This window comes from Lagenorhynchus albirostris, chromosome 10 (assembly GCF_949774975.1).
Source record: "Lagenorhynchus albirostris chromosome 10, mLagAlb1.1, whole genome shotgun sequence".
Classification (NCBI taxonomy): Eukaryota; Metazoa; Chordata; class Mammalia; order Artiodactyla; family Delphinidae; genus Lagenorhynchus; species Lagenorhynchus albirostris.
In genome coordinates this window covers 45229525-45243901 of record NC_083104.1, presented here as the reverse complement: position 1 = coordinate 45243901, position 14377 = coordinate 45229525, and the positions used below count along the sequence as shown (strand labels likewise).

Sequence of the window (14377 nt, the reverse complement as noted above, 5' to 3'; positions counted from 1 at the left end):
CCCCGCCTGGGCCAGGTCCACCCGGCTCCGCTGGGCCATTGCCCCCTCTCTCCCGGCAGCCACCTCAATCTTTTGTCGCCCCGGTTGCCGCCCTCTGAGCACGTGTCGCTACCCGGCTGCGTCAGCGCTGGGTAAATAGATGACTGGCCAACGGCTCGGGCGGGGCTATTTAAGAGGCAGCCTCCTGCCCGCCTACCAGGAACTTGGCTCGGCTCCCTCGCTGCTCTGGCAGGAACGCGAAGCCGGTCGTGTCCTGTTCCGAAGGTAGGTTCCCCGCTTTGGGGGATCCAGGTGCCAAGTGTCCTTCATCCAAGTGAAGAAGGGTGTCTTCACCTTTGTGCCCCTTCCGTTTCATTTTTCTGTTTTCTGTGTCTTCTTTCCGACAGCTCGAAAGACATCTCTTGTAGTCAGAAAGGACAGTGCGGGTGGGTAGAGCTGCTTTAGGGACTTCTGCTCGCCGGCTTTGTTCTTCTCTCGCGCAGGCAACGCCGGAGTATCTGTCTGTTGGCTCGGATGAGCATGTAAATTGCGATTTGCTAGATGTTACACATCGGGGCAGTCTACTTTGCAATCTTCTCAAATAAACTACCGAGAGGTTTCAAGATTTAAATTCCTTTTCTGAATACTGCAGGGAAATTCAAGTCTTTGGGGGATAGAAACGTGCGTGTTTTCTCTGCCGGCGGATCTAAAATGCAGCGGTGCTTGGCTGAAGCCCGATGACTGAGCGCAGATTTCTGACTTTCTTTAAAAAAAAAAATCTGCCTGTGCTTTGCGTAGTGGCTTATTGCCAGTTCCCATGTACACCTTGAAGAAACTTGAAAGATGTGGCTTTTATTTATTGCTCCCACATTTTAAACTGTGCTTCTTGGTTTTTCACCATTTATTTCCCTATTGGAAGCTTCTTAGCTCTCTGGAAAGGTGCTACTATTCCTCAAGGGTCTCATTTCTCCCACAGAGTCTTCTCTTTAGGATAATTTTCACTTATCTTTAATCTCTTGCTTTTCCAGTTAGGAGGAGAGAGACGACACTCTGTAACACTTCCTCAAACTAAAGGAAAACAGAAGACATTCCTTCTGCTAAACAGGGCAGAGGACAGGGTCTCTCTCTCCTTCCCCTGCACCATTGCCCAGCCCCGGCTGTGGTTCCCCCCAAAGACGAGCGCGGTGAGCCCGGACGCGCGCGCTGGGGTCACGGCTCCCTCGTGCTTGCACCTGCCTTGCGGGTCCCGAGCCCCGCGTGTTTGGACTGAGCCCCCTTCTCCGTACCTCGGGGGCCCGACCCTCCGCGAGAACCCGCGGAGGACCCACCTTTTCGTTCACGTCCCCTCCCCTCTGCTCCCCGCAGCCATGAACGGTGGCTTGTGCCTGTGCGTGCTGATGGCTGTCCTGGCGGCGGGCGCCCTGGCGCAGCCCGTGCCTCCCGCGGACCCCGCGGGCCCCTGGGCGCAGCAGGAGGACGAAGCCCCGCGGAGGCAGCTGAGGGCCGTGCGGAGAGTGGACGACGAATCCCGAGCGCACCTGGGCGCGCTGCTGGCCAGGTACATCCAGCAGTCTCGGAAAGGTACGCAGGCCGCCTCCCTGTCTCTCCCTTCTGCCTCCAGCAGGAGCTAAACAAGCCACACTTTTCTCAGCCTCAAAGTCTTTCTCCAGGAATAAGGTGATTCAGCAGCTCAGTAGCTGAGTGGCATATGGACAGCCCTGTCCCCTTCCTGGGCCTGGCTATCTCCTCTGTAAAAAGGGCATGAGGGTGGGTTCCCCTCGGCCCCTTCCGGGTCTTTCTGAGATTCAGAGGGAGGCTTATTCATCTCTAGGATTCCTGGAAATCATGATTTGGATTGGGGCAGATTTTTTCCTACCACCTTTATCCACAGTGATACTGATGGCGAACACACTGACTGGGGAGCGGTATTTTAAACTGGACCAACACAGCTGGACAATAAACCACAGCTGCTGGGAGGGGGAGGGGTGGGCTCCATTCCCATGAGGCTCTCTTAACCTGCTGTTGTGCCACGACCTGGATTTGAAATTTAACTCGTGGCTTGATGAGATGGGGAGAAAATAAAGGGCTTGGCTCTCCAGAATCTCCTGTAATTCCATACGAAGGTGAGAAGGGACCTTTTTACCAGGGGGTTTCAGAAGGAAAGAATAGAAGATGACTTGTTATATTTCATCCTCTCATTGGGAAATTGTCCCAACTACCATCTTCTATGTTGCTTTCCTGCTAATTAAACTGAAAGATGTGGAAATACTAGTCAGATGACAGAGAACATCTGAAAATTTGGGGGGGTGCCTGCTGTTTGTCTGCCTAAAAGTAGTTTAGTATCTGTCCTTGGATATGGGTTGAATTGCAGCCAGTCTGAAATATCGTAGGCTTTTCATTGACCATAATCTGGAAGCCCCTTCATACCTTCAAGAAAGACCCACCAGAAACAGTTGTGGGTAAAAAAGCCAATTACCAGATGATTTCCCTAGAACTGACACTCGACAGTGGCTTTAAACCACAGATCTTAGCTGGAAGGTCCTTCCTGGTGCCTCTTCTCAGCCCTTTGCCTTCAGCCTGCCGTGACACACAAACTCATATGGGAATACCCGTCACTTGGAACTTTAGCTGCCAACACCCAGGATCAGCAGTAACTAGAAAATAATCATGCTCTTCTATTTGACAAATATGAACTAGAAATAAGTATCTACATCTATAGAGTTTCTTTGACTGTTTTACACATTTTGAGATGACAGTGAATATTTACTCAACTATAGTATATATTATGCTTAAAGATTCCAAACAAGAAAACGCACCCTTTGGGGAGTGCTCAAGAGTTTATCATTAGAAACTGTCTGTAGAGCTTTCCATGATCTGAGGAGAAGCAATTCTGTTAGTGTACACCTTCCCCAAGTCCAGCAAAGCCCAGTGCTACATCTGTATTGTCTCTCTTCATCCTCACAACAGCCCTGCACAGTAAGGTCTATTATCCTCCTTGTGTCAGTGTGGAAGCTGGGATTCTGGAAGACTGAGTGACCTACATGAGGTACCACATCTAGGCAGCATCAGGGTGAGCGTCTACTCAAGTCCTGCCCTCCCTGGAACGTCTGGAAGCCATTCAGCTTCCCAGCTGTACTGTCCATTTTACAAGATTTAAAATTTCAAGGAGCCCGGACCTTCAATTGTGCAAGTCAGGTGTAAGTGCCTACTCTGTGTCCACTAAGTGAGTGAGGACCCTGGTAAACGCACAGAACCATGTGTACGTCAGCAGCAACAGGCAGGAGGATGGGGCATATTGCCGTGTGACTGTGCACAGATAACTGGGTCTGAGAGTTTGGCTGAATGCAAGGACTAATATTTCACCTGAAAGTTGTTGAACAATTAAACAGCAGGGGCTGTTTTTCCTCTGCGTAGACTGGGGATACCTGCAAAGGGGCTGGAATGTGCTGGGGTGACGCTTAGTTCCAAAGTTGGGAATTAATGGAGCGGGGGTTGGGGGAAGAGAGAGGGGAGAGGAAGAAAGGGTGGGGATATAACCTGCTCTGTAGGGTTGTTTATGGTTTTTAATTTAGCTAGCTTTATTTGATTATCCAACAAGACAGAATACCTGCTTCTGCACTGTCAACAATGAATAAGCCATGGTCTGACTCGATGCAGCCTGTGGGCAGGAGCTGGCAAGGGCAGCCTTGTACAGAAGAGCTCAATGTCAGCTGTGGGACCACGGTGGCTCCCAATACAACAGGAACCATCCAGTGCTCCTCCACCCCTCTGCCCTTGAAGCCACCTGGGCTTTGCCCGTCGAGGTCCCTGAGGGACCTTTCTTGGCCCTTAGGTTGTATAAGAGAAGGCACGATACTCATTTCCTACCCAGGAGACCACTCTGTGTGATCCGTAGGCCAGGACCGTCACATGCCTCATCATGGCCCTATCCACTCAACGCGAATCATTCCTGGACTCACCCTGTTCCTAAGAACTTAACTCCCATCCCTAAGGGCCCATTTCAGGTTCAGTTATTGCATTTTGGTCAAAATGGCTGAATTAAATTACCACTTTGTTCTGCCCGCCCTTCTTTGAGTGTTACTGAGGTGCTGAGATTTTAATCCGATGGTGTGCCTTTTTCTCAATACCATTTTTTTAAAAGAGAAGGTAGCTTTCAAATTAATAATTTTAAAACAGTATTTATCTAGCAGTGGGACGGGATTCCATTTTTAAAAAAACATCCTAACATCAAAATATCGTAATTGCATTACCTTAAAAAGAGTCGGGGGCTTCCCTGGTGGCGCAGTGGCTGGGAGTCCGCCTGACGATGCAGGGGACACGGGTTCGTGCCCCGGTCCGGGAGGATCCCGCGAGCCGCGCAGCGGTTGGGTCCGTGAGCCATGGCCGCTGAGCCTGCACGTCTGGAGCCTGTGCTCTGCAATGGGAGAGGCCGCAACAGTGAGAGGCCCGCATAACGCAAAAAAAAAAAAAGGGTCAGGCAGGCTCAGGGATATTAAGGTGTAAACTTTAGAAGTGGGTAGTACTGGGGAAATCCTGGGTTAGCACCTGCTGAGAGCCAGCTACATAAGGGAAAACACCCCTAGGAGTAGAAAAACCTAGGCAGGTCCCAGCTGTGAAAGGTGAGAGTGAATGAATTCACCTAAATTCATACAGATCGCAAACCACACCCACGACTAGAAAAGACTACCCTGTCTCCAGTTAAACAGACATGGGTCCTTCTCCTCGCTTAGATTTTGGCCCAGCAGTCCCACTATCTTGATACCTCTTTGATACCTTTCAGAAGGTACGTGTTATGTTATTGTCTGGCCTTTTCTATTGTTTTCCTTTACAAACTGAACATGTGATGCTCTTAGATATAATGGTCCCGTTTCCTTCCTCTCTGCCCCTTGTAGCTCCTTCTGGCCGAATGTCTGTAATCAAGAACCTGCAGAGCCTGGACCCCAGCCACAGGATAAGTGACCGGGACTACACTGGCTGGATGGATTTCGGCCGGCGCAGTGCCGAGGAGTATGAATACACCTCCTAGAAGACCCAGCCTTCATCAGCACAACAGGAAGCAAACTCCTGACTCAGAAGAGGCAGAATAAGAAAACAATCACGCTCATAACTCGTTGTCTCTGACGTCTGACATTTAAAGTATCTATTTATTAAGTGTTCAATGTGAAAAATCTGTCTGTAACGTTGTCCAATGTAACCATGCACCTTAGCACAAATGTACAAGTGGAAGACAAAATGTTTCCCTCATCTGTGACCCACACTCCCCGTTCCTAAAGTGTTGCTATGCTATTAAAGTGATTTCATTCTGCCCCTTATTCCCTGTTTCTACCGAGGGCAAAGGGTCCTTTAATCCTCAGAACATTCAAGGAGGGATTCCTGATGTATGCGTCCCAAGGAGGAATCCCTGTGGTAGATGGTCCCAGAAAGGGCTTGAGAAATGAGGGTCAGGCATAGAGCTGGCTTCTCTACTTCAGGCCAGGTAGCTAGTGAAAGGGCCTTCTGTGTCAGCCCTGGGCCCTGGGCCCCAGTGGGGCACCATTGCAAAAAAACCCTGCCCAGCTTATAGTGCTACTCGTTTGTCTGGGTGAATCCCAGAGAGGCAGCTGGAGATGGAGGTTTCCATCAGCCCATCCCCACGGCGTGTTCTCTGCCAGCTCCATCCCACACCAGGGTTTCTCTGGGGGTGCTCTTGGCCTTTAAACAAATAATGGGGCAGCGCTGGTCAGCACTTTTATATGTATTGGACCTCTCCATGGCCCTGTGGCACAGAGGTTATTGTCCTTTTACAAATGAGGAAACAGACTCTGAGAGATGCAAGTGACTAGCCCGTGGTTCCCCAGCTAAAGAAATTCACAGACTTGTGGGCATATGGCTCCTAGGTTAGCGTGACCTCCATCGCTCTAGCACTTCTCAGACTCTGGAGTGGGTATGAGTCACCTGGAAATCTCGGTGAACTGCACATTCTGACTAAGCAGTTCTGGGCTGTGGTCTAAGCAAGCCCCCAGGTAATATCTGGTCCTGGACCACACTTGGGAGTCACGACAGTACAGAAAAGAGTCTGTGATTACAACCCCTTGGGTCTCACTGTATTCCAGAGATGTATTGCCGGGCATGTTCTGGGGGATCTGGTAGTTACCCAGAGCAGAAGCTCTCTTTTCGTGGGCCACTCCCTCTATTGGGTCTCTGCTGGGATAAGCAGAGAGAACTAGTCCAAAGGGATGTCCAGGGGTCATCTAACACCAGCCATCACACAGCAGCTTTTCTGGACCTCCTGGCTGAGGCCCCCAGGAACCCAGGGTTTTATCCAGCAAAGGCCGCAGGTGGCCCAATACAACAGGACATGCAGCCCCAAAGGGGACAGACATTGGAAAGAACGGTGGTCAGTTCAGTTTTCAAGGAAGGCATACTGCTGTTTGGTTCCATATCAGTTGGGCACCACCCAGTGACCAGTCTGGGAAGTAGATGGTGGTCTATGTGTTACTTTAGTTCTCAAAGCCTTTGATATGCTAATTAGGACCAGATTCAAGTATGCATGGCTTGGGGTGAGCCCTGGAGTTCCTGAAGGACTATATGGGGTTGCTTTCCTGAGCTACTCCCTTTCTACGATCTCCCCAGTACTTTCCAGTTCCCTGGGGCTCCCCTTTTTGGTCCTCCACCCAAAAACTTGGGGCTCTGGTTACCCTATTCTGCCACACACTGCCACGTTTGGGCCCATGTTCAGCTCCAAGTAACAGAAGAATAGAGAGAGAAAAAAAGCAATGGGGATTGACTCCACCCTCTTGGGATCACAGCTCCTCTGATTCAAGAGCAAGTTTCCCCTTCCTTAGAGTTTTGGCCCTGGCCAGGCTTGTGACTGACTGCTACCACAGCAGCCATGTGTTTGCCTGGGGGCTGTGGCATGAAAGAAAGAGAAGAAAGAAAAAAACAGGGAATGTTCATGCTCTCTGGCCATTAGGAATTCCCTTTTTCACTCCTCGAGCCAGAACTAAGGGGCATCTCCTGGAGGTGTCTGTGGCCCAGACCCCACTTCTGGTCCTCAGCTGCGTTAGGCTCAAGAAAGACCCCACTCATAGCCTTCAGGGACTGTCCCTGCCTCCTCCCTGCCCACCAGGGCCTGGGAGTTTCCGCTGAAATTCTAGGATCTTGATGAACTATTATCTCAGATGTGCTGAAATTTAAAAACCCAGTCATTCACAGCACCAGCCTATTCTCTAAGATTGGGTGGCTTATTTTATTCTCTTAATTTTGAATCCTTTACTGTGACTCCCAAGAGGCTTCCGGTTTGGAAAATCCCAAGACAGCACAAATGGGATTAGTGACAAGTGGGATGTTACATCTAATCTAAGCTCCAAGACTAACAACTTCTCTACCTTTCCTTTCCACGGCTCACATGTTGGTCTGGGCACATGGAAGCGGGCAGAATTGGCAAGACTTCGAGCCTTACCTGCCCTAACACCTCTGGACTGTAGCCAGAGTGACTCAAAGTGTTTGATCTTTTTCCAAGTTCCATTCTGGAAAGGATTCAACCGCTCTCTGGCATCACCTCGTGTGGACTGTTACAACACTAGCCCGACAGCACTCAGGGAAGCGCACCTGTGTGTCAGGCACTATACTGATGTGGCAGGTACAGCAACCAAGAACTCCAGTGGGAGATTCACAAAAGCCCAGTATAATGTTCCAAGAATGATGGCAGGTAATATTCAGAGGCTGGGAGAGAGCAGCAGAGCTGGCTGAATTAAGGGGCAAGACAGCTGGGCAGCTGCCCCAGGAGCCAGTCCCAAAGAGACATCTAATCATCACTGCAGCATTGGAATCTGGGTATCAGTGAAATTCTTCATACTCAGTAACTTAGCTAACTGAAGAAATGGGCATCGATTCCTCCTCTACAGAAGATGACAATGCCCTCAAGTGGACAGTTTTTTAAAACAACCACTCCTGTGGGTGCCAGCTTCTCTCCATAGAGAAACACATTGAAATCTGCAGGATTCTCTTTGCCAAGCTGCTGGTTAACCCACCTAGTCAGCTGAAATTTTAAAACCAGATAATTCAGGCCCTCAGACTGTTTATTCTAAGAATGGGTGATTTATTTTATCTTAACATTGGAACTTGAATATGACTGCCAAAAGGCTCCAGAGCTTGGAAAATCACTCAATGAAACTGAAAAGAGAACAAGAACCACCGACAAATGAAATGCTTTTTGTAGAATTAAAACCAAGAAAAAAAAAAGGAAATCTTAGATGTATTTTAAAGATAACTTGGTAGCTATGGTTACCTCTAATTAGTGAGCGCCTCACGCTTTCCAGATTTGAGCAGAGGAATGCTGAAGTGAAAAACAATTCCAAGTTATTAAAAATGTTAAGTTCCAATGAGTGCATGTAATGTACTTTGGAAATGTAATTTAATGTCTGTTGAATCCAGTAATTAAGAAGTTGGTCTTGCATTTTGGATTTTTTAATTTTATTTTTTTCTGTAACTTATCATTATAACATGTTACAAAAAATATTGCCCCCTGATAGATCAACTTAAAAAGCAAAACCAGGGGGGACCTTCAAGATAGCAGAGGAGTAAGACGTGGAGATCACCTTCCTCCTCACAAATACATCAGAAATACATCTACACGTGCAACAACTCCTACAGAACACCTACTGAACGCTGGCAAAAGACCTCAGACTTCCCAAAGGCAAGCAAATCCCCACGTACCTGGGTAGGGCAAAAGAAAAAACAGAGACAAAAGAATAGGGATGGGACGTGCACCAGTGGGAGGGAGCTGTGAAGGAGGAAAGGTTTTCACATACTAGGAAGCCCCTTCGCAGGCGGAGACTGCGGGTGGCGGAGCGGGGAAGCTTCGGAGCCTCGGAGGAGAGCTCAGCAACAGGGGTGCAGAGGGCAAAGCGGAGAGATTCCCGCACAGAGGATCAGTGCCGACCGGCACTCACCAGCCCGAGAGGCCTGTCTGCTCACCCGCCGGGGCGGGTGGGGCTGGGACTGAGGCTCCGGGCTTCGGAGGTCAGATCCCAGGGAGAGGACTGGGGTTGGCTGCGTGAACACAGCCTGAAGGGGGCTAGTGCGCCACAGCTAGCCGGGAGGGAGTCCGGGAAAAAGTCTGGAGCTGCCTAAGAGGCAAGAGACCATTGTTTCAGGGTGCTCCAGGAGAGGGGATTCCTTCCCTGTCTGCCCACAGAAGGCAGAGCACTGCCTAAACGAGCTCCAGAGATGGGCGCGAGCCGCAGCTATCAGCTCGGACACCAGAGACGGGCATGAAACGCTAAGGAGCATTTCACCTCCTGCAGCCACCAAGAAGCCTGTGTGCAAGCACAGGTCACTATCCACTCACCCCCGGGAGCCTGTGTAGCCCGCCACTGCCAGGGTCCTGTGATCCAGGGACAAGTTCCCGGGAGAATTCACGGTGCACCTCAGGCTGTTGCAATGTCACTCTGGCCTCTGCCGCCGCCGCAGGCTTGCCCCGCATTCCAATTATAACTACCATACCCCCCCCCCCAGCATGAGTGAGCAAGAGAGCTCTAATCAGCCGCTGCTTTAACCCCGTTCTGTCCTGGAACAGACCTTGGGGCCAAAACCAAAGCTGAACCCCAGGAGCTGTGCGAACAAAAAAGAGAAAGGGTAGTTTCTCTGTGCAGCCTCAGGAGCAGCAGATTAAATCCCCACAATCAACTTGATGTACCCTGCCTCTGTGGAATAGACAACTCATCATCCCAAAATTGAGGCGGCAGACTTCGGGAGCAACTGTAGGCTTGGAGTCTGCTGTCCATGACTGATTTGTTTCTGATTTTTATGTTTATCTTAGTATAGTTTTTAGCACTTGTTATCATTGGTGGATTTGTTTATTGGTTTGGTCGCTCTCTTCTTTTTTTTAAATTATTATTTTTATTTTAATAATTTTTTTTCTTTCTTTTTTTCTCCCTTTCTTACTGAGCCATGTGGCTGACAGGGTCTTGGTGCTCCGGCCTGATGTCAGGCCTGAGCCTCTGCTATGGGAGAGCCAACTTCAGGACATTGGTCCACCAGAGACCTCCTGGCCCCACGTAATATCAATCGGCGAGAGCTCTCCCAGAGACTCCATCTCAACGCTAAGACCCAGCTCCACCCAACAGCCAGCAAGCTCCAGGGCTGGACACCCCATGCCAAACAACTAGCAAGACAGGAACACAAACCCACCCATTAGCAGAGAGGCTGCCTAAAATCATACTAAGTTCACAGACACCCCAAAACACATCACCAGACACCAGAAAGACAAGATCCAGCCCCACCCACCAGGAAGCCTACACAAGCCACTGAACCAGCCTCACCCACTGGGGGCAGACACCACAAACAACAGGAACTACGAACGTGCAGCCCGTGAAAAGGAGATCCCAAACACAGTAAGTTAAACAAAATGAGAAGACAGAGAAATAGGCAGCAATTGAAGGGGCAAGGTAAAAACCCACCAGACAAAACAAATGAAGAGGAAATAGGCAGTCTACCTGAAAAAGAATTCAGAGTAATGATAGTAAAGGTGATCTAAAATATTGGAAATAGAATGGAGAAAATAAAATAGACATTTAACAACGACCTAGAAGAACTAAAGAGCAAACAAACAGTGATGAACAACAGAATAAATGAAATTTAAAATTCTCTAGAAGGAATCAATAGTAGAATAACTGAGGCAGAAGAATGGATAAGTGATCTGGAAGATAAAATAGTGGGAAAAACTACAACAGAGCAGAATAAAGAAAAACGAATGAAAAGATTTGAGGACAGTCTGAGAGACCTCTGGGACAACATTAAACACACCAACATTCGAATTATAGGAGTCCCAGAAGAAGAAGAAAAAAAGAAAGGATCTGAGAAAATAGTTGAAGAGATTATAGTTGAAAACTTCCCTAACAAGGGAAAGGAAATAGTCAATCAAGTCCAGGAAGCGCAGAGAGCCCCATATAGGATAAATTCAAGGATAAACATGCCAAGACGCATATTAATCAAAGTATCAAAAATTAAATTCAGGGGCTTCCCTGGTGGCTCAGTGGTCAAGAATCTGCCTGCCAATGTAAAGGACACAGGTTCGAGCCCTGGCCCGGGAAGATCCCACATGCCGCAGAGCAACTAAGCCCGTGTGCCACAACTACTGAGCCTGTGCTCAAGAACCCGCAAGCCACAACTACTGAGCTCACATGCCACAACTACTGAAGCCTGCGTGCCTACAGCCCATGTTCCGCAAGAAGAGAAGCCATGACAATGAGAAGCCCACACACCACAACGAAGAGTAGCCCCCGTTCACTGCAGCTAGAGAAAGCCCGCACACAGCAATGATGACCCAACACAGCCAAAAATAAAAACAAACAAATAAATAAATTTATTAAACAAAATTAAATTCAAAGAAAAAATATTAAAAGCTGCAAGGGAAAAGCAACAAATAACATACAAGGGAATCCCCATAAGGTTAACAGCTGATCTTTCAGCAGAAACTCTGAAAGCTAGAAGGGAGTGGCAGGACATATTTAAAGTGATAAAAGGGAAAAACCTACAACCAAAATTACTCTACCCAGCAAGGATCTCATTCAGATTCGACAGAGAAATTAAAACCTTTGCAGACAAGCAAAAGTTAAGAGAATTCAGCACCACCAAACCAGCTTTACAACAAATACTAAAGGAACTTCTCTAGGCAGGAAACACAAGAGAAGGAAAACACCTACAAAAACAAACCCAAAACAATTAAGAAAATGGTAATAAGAACACACATATCAATAACGACCTTAAATGTAAATGGATTAACTGCCCCAACCAAAAGACATAGACTGGCTGAATGGATACAAAAACAAGATCCGTATATATGCTGTCTACAAGAGACCCACTTCAGACCTAGGGACACATACCTAGGGACACAGACTGAAAGTGAGGGGATGGAAAAAGATATTCCATGCAAATCGAAATCAAAAGAAAGCTGGAGTAGCAATACTCATATCAGACAAAGTAGACTTTAAAATAAAGACTGTTATAAGAGACAGAGAAAGACACTACATAATGATCAAGGGATCAATCCAAGAAGAAGATATAACAATTTGTAAATATTTATGTACCCAACATAGGAGCAATTCAGTACCTAAGGTAAATGCTAACAGCCATAAAAGGGGAAATCCACAGTAACACAATAATAGTAGGGGATTTTAACTCTCCACTTTCACCAACGGACAGATCACCCAAAGTGAAAATAAATAAGGAAACACAAGCTTTAAATGATACATTAAACAAGATGGACTTAATTGATATTTATAGGACATGCCATCCAAAAACAACAGAATACATTTTCTTCTCAAGTGCTCGTGAAACATTCTCCAAGATAGATCATATCTTGGGTCACAAATTAAGCCTTGGTAAATTTAAGAAAATTGAAGTCGTATCAAGTATCTTTTCTGACCATAACACTATGAGACTAGATACCAGTTACAGGAAAAAAACTGTAAAAAATACAAACACATGGAGGCTAAACAATACACTATTTAATAACGAAGTGATCACTGAAGAAATCAAAGAGGAAATCAAAAAATACCTAGAAACAAATGACAATGAAAACAAGACAACCCAAAACCCATGGGATGCAGCAAAAGCAGTTCTAAAAGGGAAGTTGACAGCAATACAATCCTACCTCAAGAAACAAGAAAAATATGAAATAAACAACCTAATCTTACACCTAAAGCAATTCGAGAAAGAATAAAAAAAGAAACCCAAAGTTAGCAGAAGGAAAGAAATCATAAAGATCAGATCAGAAATAAATGAAAAAGAAATGAAGGAAACAATAGCAAAGATCCATAAAACCAAACACTGGTTCCTTGAGAAGGTAAACAAAATTGATAAACCATTAGCCAGACTCATCAAGAAAAAGGGAGAAGGCTCAAATCAACAGAATTAGAAATGAAAAAGGAGAAGTAACAAATGAAACTGCAGAAATACCAAGGATCATGAGAGATCACTACAAACATCAATATGCCAATAAAATGGACAAATTCTTAGAAAAGCACAACCTTCCGAGACTGGACCAGGAAGAAATAGAAAATATAAACAGACTTATCACAAGCACTGAAATTGAAACTGTCATTAAAAATCTTCCAACAAACAAAAGCCCAGGACCAGATGGCCTCACAGGCGAATTCTAACAAACATTTAGAGAAGAGCTAACACCTATCCTTCGCAAACTCTTCCAAAATATAGCAGAGGGAGGAACACTCCCAAACTCATTCTACGAGGTCACCATCACCATGATACCAAAACCAGACAAAGATGTCACAAAAAAAGAAAACTACAGGCCAATATAACTGGTGAATACAGATGCAAAAATCCTCAGCAAAATACTAGCAAACAGAATGCAACAGCACATGAAAAGGATCATACACCATGATGAAGTGGGGTTTATCCCAGGAATGCAAGGATTCTTCAATACACGCAAATCAACCACTGTGATACACCATATTAACAAACTGAAGGATAAAAACGATATGATCATCTCTATAGATGCAGAAAAAGCTTTCGACAAAATTCAACACCCGTTTATGATAAAACCCCCCAAGAAAGTAGGCATAGAGGGAACTTACCTCAACATAATAAAGACCATGTATGACAAACCCACAGTGAATATCGTTCTCAATGGTGAAAAACTGAAACCATTTCCTCTAACATAAGGAACAAGACAAGGTTGCCCACTCTCACCATAATTCAACATAGTTTTGTAAGTTTTAGCCACAGCCATCAGAGAAGAAAAGGAAATAAAAGGAATCCAAATCAGAAAAGAAGGAGTAAAACTATCACTGTTTGCAGATGACGTGATACTATACATAAAGAATCCTAAAGATGCTACTAGAAAACTACTAGAGCTAATCAATGAATTTGGTAAAGTAGCAGGATACAAAATGAATGCACAGAAATCTCTTGCATTCCTATACACTAATGATGAAAAATCTGAAAGTGAAATTAAGGAAACACTCCCATTTACCACTGCACCAAAAAGAATAAAATACCTAGGAATAAGCCTACCTAAGGAGAGAAAAGACCTGTATGCAGTACATTATAAGACACTAATGAAGGAAATTAAAGATGATACAAATACATAGAGAGATATACCAAGTTCTTGGATTGGAAGAATCAACATTGTGAAAATGACTCTACTACCCAAAGCAATCTACAGATTCAATGCAATCCCTATCAAATTACCTGTGACAATTTTTACAGAACTAGAACAAAAAAATTCACCATTTGTATGGAAACACAAAAGACCCCGAATAGCCAAATCAATCTTGAGAACGAAAAATGGAGCTGGAGGAATCAGGCTCCCGGTATTCAGATTATACTACAAAGCTACAGTAATCACGACAGTATGGTACTGGCACAAAAACAGAAATATAGATCAATGGAA

At 46.1% G+C, this 14377-nt stretch overlaps 1 protein-coding gene across 1 annotated transcript; it reads left to right on the top strand.

Moving 5' to 3' along the window:
- Positions 1-204: 204 nt before the first annotated feature.
- CCK (cholecystokinin) lies at positions 205-5241 on the top strand. The gene is made up of 3 exons (XM_060164075.1): positions 205-264; positions 1345-1560; positions 4872-5241. The coding sequence occupies exons 2-3, from the start codon at positions 1347-1349 to the stop codon at positions 5003-5005; spliced, it is 348 nt and encodes a 115-aa protein (XP_060020058.1). The 5' UTR covers positions 205-264; positions 1345-1346; the 3' UTR covers positions 5006-5241.
- Positions 5242-14377: the final 9136 nt, after the last annotated feature.

Coding starts and splice junctions, on each gene's coding strand:
- CCK (XM_060164075.1), top strand. CDS start 1,347: ATGAACGGTGGCTTGTGCCTGTGCGTGCTGATGGCTGTCCTGGCGGCG. Junction 1,561..4,871: donor CATCCAGCAGTCTCGGAAAG/GTACGCAGGCCG, acceptor TGCCCCTTGTAG/CTCCTTCTGGCCGAATGTCT.